The sequence below is a fragment of the Podarcis muralis genome, chromosome 8 (genome assembly GCF_964188315.1).
Source record: "Podarcis muralis chromosome 8, rPodMur119.hap1.1, whole genome shotgun sequence".
In the NCBI taxonomy this organism is placed as follows: domain Eukaryota; kingdom Metazoa; phylum Chordata; class Lepidosauria; order Squamata; family Lacertidae; genus Podarcis; species Podarcis muralis.
In genome coordinates this window covers 36,394,052-36,406,613 of record NC_135662.1, presented here as the reverse complement: position 1 = coordinate 36,406,613, position 12,562 = coordinate 36,394,052, and the positions used below count along the sequence as shown (strand labels likewise).

The 12,562-nt window shown below is 42.0% G+C and overlaps 1 protein-coding gene across 9 annotated transcripts in view; it reads left to right on the top strand.

Annotated features, from left to right (window-relative positions):
* Positions 1 to 12,562, top strand: part of CHD7 (chromodomain helicase DNA binding protein 7) — a 150,535-nt gene that overhangs the window by 39,572 nt on the left and 98,401 nt on the right. For all 9 annotated transcript variants that reach the window (XM_028736872.2, XM_028736874.2, XM_028736875.2 and 6 more), the window contains one exon: positions 3,390 to 5,229. In XM_028736872.2, coding sequence (XP_028592705.2) covers positions 3,565 to 5,229 — 1,665 coding nt within the window. In that variant the 5' untranslated portion in view covers positions 3,390 to 3,564. The remainder of the gene's footprint in view (positions 1 to 3,389; positions 5,230 to 12,562) is intronic.

Sequence of the window (12,562 nt, the reverse complement as noted above, 5' to 3'; positions counted from 1 at the left end):
TTCCCACCCTAGGAAAACTCTTGTTCTAGTCAGGCTGGAGCCCTTTGGTGCTGTTCAGGGCTTTTGGGGTATGGAGGTGGGGAAAGGGAAAAGGACCCACACTTCTAGGCCTTCCCCAGCTGTCCTTTGTAATGCTTGATAGCTCAGGCTTGGGGCTAACTGCCAGTCCCAAACCTGAGCATTCACCCTCTCCCTCCCTCCTCCATTTCCCTAGAAGCTAGAGGTCCACTTCCTTCCTTTATCTGAGATCCCAGGAGAACCGCCAAGCAGTCTGCTCAGTCTTCCTCTTTCACATCAGTGTCCAAACGAGCATCTGGAATGACATTTATTTCCAGTTGGGCTGGGCAATGTTTGCTTTCCAACATCGTAATATATCGCCAGCTAAACCTCGCTGATATAGTATGATGTCAGAAAGAAGGAAAGAAGGTGGGGAGGAAGAAAGCAGTTGCTGGCCATACAGATAATCGGCGTCACCCTGCACAGCTTCTGCCGCTTCCTGGTGAGGCCAGGTGGGCGGCGCTACCCTAGGCAGAGTGCATCAGCTGGGGCACCACATGGCATGGCACGGCACCTCATGCAAACGTGGAGCCCCGGAGCACTGCCAGCATCCCCAGAGCTGCCAGTCACAGCTCACCCTGTCAATAGCCTCTTGCTGCGCAAGCTGCGGCTCCTGGGAGCCACCATTCCGCTCAGCAGTGGGGGCACTAACAAAACATGTTCTGCTCAGGCTCTGTTCTGCTCAGCGATCAGTGCAAGAAGGAAGGGAGGAGGCAGCCCACCAGCTCTCATGTCGCCAGAGAAATAAGTGAAGGCGCTGGCTGTAAGGCAGGCAAGCCCCATTCGCATCTCAGCCTACCGAGGTTGGCGGCTGGGCTGCGGAGGAAGGGAGTGGGTGAGCAACAGGTGGCCTGAGTGAAGTGTCAGGAGCGAGCGGGAATTCGTGATTGCCTTCTCCAGAATTCTGAAATCTCTCACAATTTCAACTTTATTATTATTATTATTTTTTAATAATATTTTATCACAATTTCAACTTTAAACTGGTTTCAGGCAATATTTATATCCCCCGGCTTTAATTTCCAGTTTGTTGGTTCTTTTTAGTGGGTATTTCTTTAAATGGAGGGTTTTCCTTATCTGTGGGTTTATCTGTTTTATGCTGTGTTGTTAATGGCTTCCTTAGGCCTAGGTGGTGTTGAGGTGATAAAACCGGCAACTAAATTGTACCTCTTCAGGTTGTGGGCTGGAATTTATTTAGTTAGGAAAGTTATTCTCTCGTTCTAGTTATTCTATCATTCAACATTGGACTCCAAGTCAGTTTGCAAGTGTATAAATATAATATAATATATCATAACACACAAGAGGCGCACATAAAGCCAGTCCTCAAATCAGTTAAAAATCATAAAACTAGCAAATGCCATGGATCAGCTTTCAACTGATGCCCTAAGAATAACACTGTTTCCAGCAGCCATGTTTGTGAGAGAAGGACAATCCCCTTTAGGGGCACCACCTCTGAGAGAGACTGTTCTCATATCACCACATAATACACCAGCTCTGATGTAAGAGGTTGCATTGAGTAAATAAAGTTAAAGCTTTGAAGCTGCAAAGCTTGCCCAATATTGCACTTGCAGTTGTTACCCATTCATTGCTACTAATGAGCTTATGATAAAGAAAAGTTTCTCAAGGTAAAGTCCACAGCACTGAATTTTTCACCTCAGTCAGTATTGTACCATTAATTTCAGAAGGTTTTTTTTTTAAATACGCAATTAGCTTTTTATTTGCTTGTTTGTTCTTTTTTTAAAAAACAACAACTTGTAAGATGTAGTACAAATCAAGTTGGAAATCTTGATGACATCTAGGCGTTCAGTGAAACTTGATTACTTGTTTTAAACATTTCTACATTGGTTACTCGTAATTACCCCCATGTTTGCCAGGGAGTTCAGAAATTACGTTCTTCATTTAAATAATTGTTTGCAGAATAAACTAGTCTGATTCCTGGGTGCCGTCTTCCCTGTCCCCATAAGCATATTGGCTGTATATGTCTTCTATGACCGTAACAATTCTTTATTAAATAATCAAATAATCTGGTACTAATCAGGAAGTTTCCAGTTCGAATTTCACTACTGCCATGAACTTGCTAGGCAGCTTTGGGCAAGCCATATGTTCTCAGCCTTGGTTACCTTGTCTGCAATATGGCAGATAATACTGACTTAGCTTTACAGGGTTGTTGTAAGGATTATGTCTATGGTAATACAAGTAAACACTTGAAAGTAGTAGCTGGTATCCAGTGTCCTCCGTATGCTAGCACAAGATCTATTGCATTAGTGGGTGGTTGAGCTTTAACAGAGGAATCCAGTGCAGCACTTGCACTAGTGGAAACTCGCCGTGCAACAGATTGTGCAGTCCATTGTGCCACAGAGTTACCAACAACTTCTTTATGCATTCTGGTGTGCATCAGTGTTCTGCTGGTGCAACCTTTTCACCAGCAGAGCCAATGTATTCATAGAACCTTTGAGTTGGAAGGGACCCAAGGGTCATCTAGTCCAAACCCCTGCAATGCAGGAATCTCAGCTAAAGCATCCCTGACAGATGGCCACCCAACCTCTGCTTAAAATCCACTGAGGAGGAAGGAGAGTCCACCACCTCTTGTGGGAGTCTGTTCCACTGTCAAACAGCTCTTACTTTCAGAAAGTTTTTCCATACGTTTAGTCGTAATCTCCTTTCTTGTAACTTGAATATTGTTTAGTGACTTTAACTTAGTGCTGCATTGGATACAAATGTTAAGAATTAAGCCTGAATGTTGCATTAATACAGAACTCAATATCCTGTTTGCAACTTCATTGCGTATCGAGTGTGCCTTATAATTTATTTAAATGTGTAGTTAGTTAACTGAGCAACAGGATTTTGTGACTACTAGAAGAAATTAACCTTAAGAGCTAGGCATATAACTGACTTAGCTTATTGTAGTTCTTGCTACTGCTTGCTCACTCATCTGATTACTCTGCTCGGGGGAATAAGGTTAAGGACATGCTGTTGGTAAGAAGAGCATTTTCAGGGTTTTAGTTCAGCAGATGGGCTGTTTGGCTATATTCATACATTTGACTGCCTGCTGTGGCAGCTGCCTCAGCTGCCTGTTGTGTTCTTTTGTTCTGTTCTATCCAGGAATGGAACACAAGGAAGTGTAGTGAATGGATTAATTTAAGGTTACTGTTTCCTGGCTTTCTAGTTTCTTATCATAATCAAGCTTCATATGAGGTTTTTTTAATGAAATATTAAAAGCTCAGGATTTGTAAAGGCTTCATTTAGAATTGCAGAAAGCTATAGGTGTGTTTAACTACAACTTGTGTTTTTACTTGCAACCTGATTTTAAAAATTCTTTCTCTTCTTTTTTTTAGGACTCGTAACACGAATTTGCCTGACACTCTGTGGTCCAAAAGAATTAAGGAAATATGGAATGACATGAAGGCGATTAGTTGAGGATTAAAGGCTTTGAAGACAAACACCTCAGTGAGGTGAAGCACGAACTAGTATTCTAGTTGTGGCTCTGAGACGCTGCGTGCTGGAACAAAGATGGCAGATCCAGGAATGATGAGCCTGTTTGGAGAAGATGGGAATATTTTCAGTGAAGGACTGGAAGGCTTGGGTGAATGTGGATACCCCGAAAATGCAGTAAACGCTATGGGGCAACAAATGCCTATTGATCAAGGATTTGCCTCACTGCAATCACCCCTTCACCATCCTCCTAACAGTCAAAATCAAGCAAAGTTGACCCACTTTGATCATTATAATCAGTATGAACAGCAGAAAATGCATCTGATGGATCAGCCCAACAGAATGATGAGTAACGCCCCAGGGAATGGTATAGCATCTCCTCACTCACAGTATCATAATCCTCCAGTTCCTCACGGTGGGAGTACCGGTAGCCAAATGGGTGTCTATCCTGGTATGCAGAATGAAAGGCATGCACAACCCTTTGTAGATGGTAGTTCTATGTGGGGGCCAAGGGCAGTTCAAGTGCCAGACCAGATAAGAGCACCATACCAGCAGCAGCAACCACCACCCACTCAGCCGCCACCACCAGCACCATCAGGACCACCTGGACAGGGACATCCTCAGCACATGCAGCCAATGGGAAATTATATGGCTCGTGGTGACTTTTCAATGCAACAGCATGGTCAGCCACAACAGCAGAGGATAAACCAGTTTTCTCAAAGCCAGGAAGGTCTTAATCAGGGAAATCCTTTCATTGCCACCTCAGGACCTGGCCACATGTCTCATGTGCCCCAACAGAATCCAAGCATGGGCCCTTCTTTACGACATTCAGTGCAGCAATTTCATCACCACCCTCCCACTGCTCTCCATGGAGAATCAGTAGCCCATGGTCCCAGATTCTCCCCTAACCCTCCTCAGCAGGGTGCTGTTAGGCCACAAACACTTAATTTTAGTTCTCGGGGCCAGACAGTACCTTCACCTACTATAAACAACTCAGGGCAGTATTCTCGTTATCCTTACAGTAACCTTAATCAGGGATTAGTAAACAATACAGGGATGAATCAGAATTTAGGCCTTACAAATAACACTCCAATGAATCAGTCTGTACCTAGGTACCCAAATGCCGTAGGGTTTCCATCTAACAGTGGTCAAGGACTAATGCACCAGCAGCCCCTTCACCCTAGTGGCTCACTTAACCAAATGAACACACAAACTATGCACCCTTCACAGCCTCAGGGAACCTATGCTTCTCCACCTCCCATGTCACCCATGAAAGCAATGAGTAATCCAGCAGGTACACCTCCTCCACAGGTTAGGCCTGGTAGTGCTGGAATACCAATGGAAGTTGGCAGTTATCCAAATATGCCCCATCCTCAGCCATCTCACCAGCCGCCTGGTGCCATGGGAATTGGACAGAGGAGTATGGGCCCTCGGAATATACAACAGAACCGGCCGTTCATGGGCATGTCTTCAGCCCCACGGGAAATGGGGGGCCACATGAGACCAAATGGCTGTCCAGGTGTTGGCCTTGCTGATCCACAAGCAATACAAGAACGATTAATATCTGGCCAGCAGCATCCCAGTCAGTCATCTTTTCAGCAGCAGATGCCAACCTGTCCTCCCATGCCACCTCACCCAGGCATTCACCACCAGTCTTCACCACCACCACATCCTCACCATCAGCCTTGGGCGCAGCTTCACCAGTCACCGCAGAACACACCACAAAAAGTGCCTGTCCTTCAGGTAGGTAACATGCTATTGAAAGTGTAATTATCTTCAGGTATTTTTATTTTAAGCAGTTTTATATTGATCCTTTTCTATATTTATGGATATATGGCTATCCTGTTTTGCTTGTGGTAACTAAATGAGATAGCTATCATCTCCAGATGACTTCACTCTCTCCTCTGTTAGTTGATTTGTTTGTCAGTGTTTTTAAGAATCAGTTCTTTTTTTAATTTTCTTAAAGATTATTTTATGCTGCACTCTATCCTGGTATCAGTAATGATTGAGGATGGGATATATATAATTTTAAATAAATAAAATTAATGTATTCACTGAAATGCTTTGGTTCTATAGAATCTTTGGAACCATCTTTGGGGCTAATTGCTTAATATTTCAAAATGTATCTTAAATTGGGGCCCTGTAATTAAATATAATTATATTTTTCTGGAAACCAAGGAAAAGTCAAGGTGAAGGAATAGTTAGATGTTCCCCTGGAAATAAGTTTACAATACAATTGGAGAACAATAGATCTGGTATTTCCTGTTGACTGCATGTTAATTTTAGTGTAAGAGAGATGGCAAGACCAGGTCTCAGGTTTGGGAAAAAGGTTTGTCTTGGATTAGAGAAATGATTTATTTGTTTGTCCCCTCTTTCTTCCAGTAATAGCAAAGGTTTAACACTCTGACCGTATTTTTCTCACTGTTAATAATGATGTAGAAACAAAACTGAGCAAACTGTCATTTTACCCTTCTGTCTGGAATGGATATGAAAGGACATTAGTGCTTGCTTAAAATAAAATTGCTGTGGTCAGAATCTGGGCTGTCAGTGGAGTTTTTGTTTAATCTCATATATAGAAAACACACAAAAGAAGGGGCAATATGATAAACCAATTTTACCCCCTTCATATTCTAAAAGCTGCACTGTAGTCATTATTACTTGTCTGACTTTTGCTTTGTTTGTGATACAATAAGGAATAAAAAAGTTTCTCTTACAGACATGTATGCCATCTTTTGGGATTTTCAAGAGTAGCAAACCTTTCCTGCTTGTGAGATTAATAATTGAAAAAGTCCCAAACAGTTTGTGCTGTAACCACCCAGACTGTAAAATGTCTTAGGTGCTTTGAACTTTTTCTTGGTAGGATAGTTTTTTTCTTTTCTTACTGTATTACTGAGGACCGATGTGCTGAAAAGTTCAGTTTATTGCAGTTTTAATCAACAAAGACAGCTATATTCAGAACCGATTTTCACAAAAATGGCCAAAGATGTATTAAATGCAAAGTCTCATGAGAATAACACTTTCTACTAGAGATGGAAACTTTTATGTAGCTGCAGAAACTTGTCTTTTGAAATCAAGATAGAAGGTCATTGACCTTTGTATGAATTGAAATGAATGACCTGTGGACATGAAAGATACGGTGTGTGTTTTGTATAAATGGAATGGAAATATTTTTAGTAAGCTTCTGCTGAAGGGCCACCAATTTGTTTTATTCCAATTATAGTTTTCAGACTTAGAGACCAAATTGTCGATTAATTCTATACTTTGGGTTAACAAACCATTCATTTTACAAGTTAAGTATAGCAATTTCATCCATCAGTTGACTGCCTAGTTTACTTTGTTCAAAAATGCCACCAGACATTGTGAAATATGTAGTGATTGGTGGATTTGAAACATGCCCCCCCCCCCCAATTTGATGGCCTTGGCAGATAAATTCTGTATCAGCGTGGGCTAGGGACTACATAAAACTGCTCACACCACACCCTTTAATTCACTGTGGTCTTTTGGTGGTGGTGGTCAGCATGCCAGACATCTTGCTATCATTCTATCCCGTTTCCAACTGAGGTCAGCAATGCATTCATCAGTGAAAGGCTTATAACGGTGATAAATCACATATTGTCATACAAAACTGCCAGGCACATTTCCATTGCTTTGAGTTCTTTTGCTGTGAAAGAGAAATAAAAGCCAGGTTTCATTCCACCATGTTGCAAAATTTCTAAGCAGGGACATAGGATTGTGTGGATTCATTGATAAAATAAGTATAATGTTAACTGTTGTAAATTCAAATTATAGAGTTTAATTTCTGTAATGAAGACATTCATAAAAATGTGAATTGAAAAATTTCCCTTTGCGCAGATTATTCAAATTTTCATTGGAAAAAATTCAGTTTGCACAGGATGGGGAACCTCTGGCTCTTTGGATGCTATGGGATTCTTAACTTCTACCAGTTTCAACCAGCATGGCCAGGGTCAGGGATGGTGGGAGTTTTAGTTAGATGACTTTTAGAGGACCACTATAGAGATAAATAGGTACCGCTCCGGCGGGAAGGTAAACGGCGTGTCCGTGTGCTGCTCTGGTTCGCCAGAAGCGGCTTAGTTATGCTGGCCACATGACCCGGAAGCTGTACGCTGGCTCCCTTGGCCAATAAAGCGAGATGAGTGCCGCAACCCCAGAGTCGGCCATGACTGGACCTAATGGTCAGGGGTCCCTTTACCTTTACTATAGAGTGATCTAATTTTGCATGTTTATTTTACTTGTATTTAGTAAACAAAATTAAAAACTTTGAAGCTGCCAAGCTTGCCCAGTATTGTATTTGAAATTGGTATTTGTTCATTAATGATAGGTGACTTCAGTTACCCTCACATGGACTGGCTACACATGTGTTCCAATCACAACAAAAATGTAAACATTTCTGGATTCTCGTAAGGGATTATGCTCTGAAACAGTTGGCCATGGAACTGGTCAGAGGGCTGGTGACCCTGAATTTAAGCTTAAGTGGTGCCTAGGATGTAGCGTGAGGTGTAGTGTTAAAAAGGAAGGTGAAAGGCAAAGTCAAAAGGGTCAAATTTTCCAAATGCTTAGGAGTTGTTTAAAACCCCACAATATTAGAAGTTTAGCTAGAATCTATACTGTAGATAAAGAAAGATAACCACCACGGCCAAGAGGATGCCAGCGTGGTCAACCGTGTGTCTGCTTGAAGTAACACTTAGCTGAATAGTAGGGCTGGCAATAACTGGTTTTCAACATCGCAATATATCACCAACTAAACATAGGAATATACTAATATATCACAATGTTTGAAATAAGAATGTAGCTATGTAGAGGCATTGCCTGGCTTCACGGTTTTTCCAGCATCATTATTTTTGCGTAGTGCATATGTGCTTGTGCGCCTGTGCACACACACACCATGTCTTGCAGGTTTACCTTGTGGGATTCAGTACACCATACTCACATTGGCCACAACGGCTTCCTCAACATCCAGCAAGGTTTAAGTGTCCTCTACCTCAACTTTTGATGCCTGAAGGGGCTCTCCAACAGTAACCTCACCTTACTATGGTAGTACAGTCATGCCTTGGTTGTTGAACACCTTGGTACTCAGACGTTTTGGCTCCCGAACGCTGCAAACCCGGAAGTGCGTGTTTCGGTTTGCGAACTTTTTTCGGAAGCTGAACATCCGATGAGGCTTCCGTGGCTTCCGATTGACTGCAGGAAGCTCCTGCAGCCAATCAGAAGCCGAACCTTGGTTTTCGAACCATTTCGGGAGTCAAACAGACTCCCGGAACTGATTAAGTTTGACAACCAAGGTATGACTGTAGTTAATATTATTAGTGCTGCCTGTCCTTGGGACATGTAGGCAGTAATCAGCCAGTTTACAGTGGGAATGTCTTTTCTGTAAGGATGAGGGCATACACTGGAAACATGTTTATCATCAGTACACAGGCAGTTTTGTGGAAGATCTTATAAACTGTGGATTTACCTACTTTGAAGATGGTGTTGAGAGCCAGTTAACCTACTGTCAGGTTGGGGTGGTGGTTGCTCGTGAGTAACCAGGCAGGACTCCGACCTGTCTTTTACAGGTTTTATTGGTGCAAACTATTGACAGTGCAGAACCCCACAATTCATGTCCGTCTTAGTCACTTGCAGAATCCTGGAGTGGCCCCTTCTGGTTTCTTCCCCAACATAAGAACTTAGACACCCCAAATCTCCACCTCCCCTCCTTACGTTTCACCCCTCTGCACAAGCTGGACAACGAAAACGGCATGTCTGTTTCCTGGCCGGCCAGGCTAGGTGAGGCACTTGGGCTCTCAGTAGCATCTTCGAGCCCTCCCCTCGCTTGGCTACCCCCTCCCCCCTCTGCTCCACTGGAGGTGTGGCTTTCCCCACCGCTGGATGAGGTGCTGCTCCTCAGCAGCTTCGGAGGCTCTCTGTATTCACCTGCCCCCCTCCCCTGTTCCGATGGGAGTCCCCTGACATCTACATTGAAGTCCTCCTTGTGCAGGATCAACATGAGTCTTCTTCCAGGACACTGCATTATCTTAGGTTGTGCTTGACATTCGGAAACGCCTTCTGAATGTGCATCGTTCTCAGGAGGATCAATTTCCGCATGGACTTGCCAACTTCAGCATTCAGCTGAGACAGTAGCGATCGCAACAATCACCCTTCCAACCTCTAGTGCATGTTGTAATCAGAAACCCCAAAGAAATGGGTTGTAGCTAGCAAGAAGTTCTTTCTGAGCAGAGGATGGTGTCAACTTCTCTAAAACAACCTCTGAACATTGGACTGCATGAAGGTACATATGGACTGCATGTGGATATCCATCTTCTCTTCCATTTCATTTGCTAGGACTTGAGCATCTGCCACCATTTTGTCACAGTTTGGTGTAGGTTCTTTTTATATGTGTAAGTCTATGCTATTTCTAAGATAGTGTTTCATTATGTGAATAGGTTATGGGGATTGTGCCAAAAGTTTCATGGAAAGGGTAAATTTTTGAGGAGGTATCTGAAGCAAGCAAGGTCTTGTTAAATCATGGGCAACTAATCTTTTACCATCCATTTATTATTGGACTCCCAACAGCATTGCTAATGGTCAGGAAAGTGAGTGTCTTAGTCTAACAATGCCTGGTGGGTCATAGGTTAGCCATATGTCAAAACATATGCAAATTAAAATTAATCTCTTCATCCAAGAATTGGAAAATAGGCAATGAGCGATATTTTTTTTAAAAAGGGATGTGACTAATTTCTTTCCCAGATTAACTGGAAGAGCACACTATTAAAGTGATAATTGTTAAGTAAATAGAAGAACAAGCTTTTATGAAGTTGAAGGTAGGAGTAAACAGACATTGTTTACTTTGAGGGAAGTCTTATTAAAGAGCGCTTCCTCCAAATATCTGCATTGGATTCATGATATTTAATATTCACAAATAACCTGAAATCAGGAGTGAGATGTGAGTTAGCCAATTTGAGTGTGACATCAAGTTATTCAGGGTAGTGACAGGTTTGGAAGGACTTGAACCCTAATAGGCAGATTAAAAATATGTTAAATAAAATAAAGTATTTTTCCAAACTGAGTGAATTGCACCTACATAACAGTAAAGTTTAATGTAAATAAATAGAGTGTAAATAAGTGAGACATGTTATTTATGCAATACTGATATGGTCTCATATCCTGTGATAAGTTCCATCTTCAACATTTGGAGCTAGATGGCTGTTGTTGGTGGTTTGCTGAACTTAATTCCTGATTTCTCCACTGGAATATACACATGGAATCCATAAACCTGTCATTTCACTTTATAAGCACCCAACTGGGTTGTGTTCAGACTGTATTTTGGGAAACATTGGGCTCTACATTCTTCAGTGAGAACATAAGTAATGGAGGATACACTTCTTTGAAATTTAGCTTTCCATTCATTACCTAACTTTCTGTGCAATATGCAGGCAAAGGGAAGTATGAAGTATGTTTTAGGAAATGTTCTCAGTTCATGTGGGGTGATGGCAAGCTACAACAGGTTAGGTCAGAACTCTGCATGAAATGAGTGCAGTCACACCCCAAAATCATCTGCATCACTGTTGTGCAGGGTTCTTTGACAGGCAAGTTGATGTGAAAAGGCAGAAAGCTTGAACACTGCTGCCTTAAAACTAGTGCATAATTGGCATCTTGTCTTTCCCGTGATTTCTCTTTGACACCTTTCAAAACTATACTGCAGCAGTATTTAGCTAATTTAGAAGTTTCAGTCTTTCTGCTCGCAATTGGTACTTTTAATTTTAAGATGTATTTTAAGATGTGTCACCTATTCACCAATGTTTGAGAAAAGATGAGAGTAAAATAAGCTTGTTTGCTTTGATATTGATGCACTCCAGATTTTCTGTGCAACCATTAAAGTCTAAGTGCTACTTTAAAAAGGTCAAAGGACTACCGTAGGTTAGAACTGAGTTGCAATAAAGTATAGAGAGCTGTTAGCTCACCCCTTCAACATATCTTCTTTCCAGATAAATCATCCCATTCAACAATCTAAGTTACAGTAGTACCTTGGGTTAAGAACTTAATTCATTCTGGAGGTCCGCTCTTAACGTGCAACTGTTCTTAACCTGAGGTACCACTTTAGCTAATGGGGCCTCCCGCTGCTGTCGCCGCGCCACTGCTGCGCGATTTCTGTTCTCATCCTGAAGCAAAGTTCTTAGCCCGAGGTACTATTTCTGGGTTAGCAGAGTCTGCAACCTGAAGCATCTGTAACCCGAGGTACCACTGTAGTTTCACAGCATTTTATACTGTTAAAGATGCTTGATCTGAATATTTAACTGATAATCTAGTGTCTTCCTGGCATTTCACCAGTGGGATATCATAACTATTTTTAGGTTTTCGTTTTTGTTGTGAACGAACTCTTTTTATAATAGCCATCATAAATGATTTATCTGTTTCAAATTATTCAAATGTAAAATATGTAGTTTGTTAGTGATATTAAAAATTAGGCAGACATTGGTCTCCCCCCCCCCCCCACTTGCATTATCCTGTGTTTTATGTTTGCATTCCTCTCCCCCTTTCCCTATTTTAGAGAGGAATCACCAGTGTCACTCATGCACTGTCTGGTTATGATCTGATGGTTTAAAGTTGCAGCAATACAGAAGGAAGTGGCTCAGAACTCCTGCATGGTTGAATGTTAGGGCGGTGAAAGCTCTCACCTGCTTCACAGCAATTCATTTAGAGGTCAGCATGGTAGCAAGGAAAAAATGGTAATTAGACCTTTTCAGTTAATAGAGGCTGTACTATAGACTGGCTTTCTGTGGAATGTGACTTCTAAAATTTGCTTCTGCTGAACAGCTGGTATTGGAAGGGACCAGATATGTGGGAAGGCTGTCAACCCATCCACCAACTGGAGGTTTCCAACCCATGTTGGAACATGGACAGTATGTGAATGCCCCTCCCATCCCCGTTTGCTATTTTACTGGTTCAGCAGCTTATACTTCATAGTTTCTAATATGCACACAGTACCAATGTTTGTTTGCTAACATCAGGCCATCTTGTATGTTTTGAAGTGCAAGTTTCAGTGTGTTCATTCTATGTTGCTTGTCACCTTATCAACAGA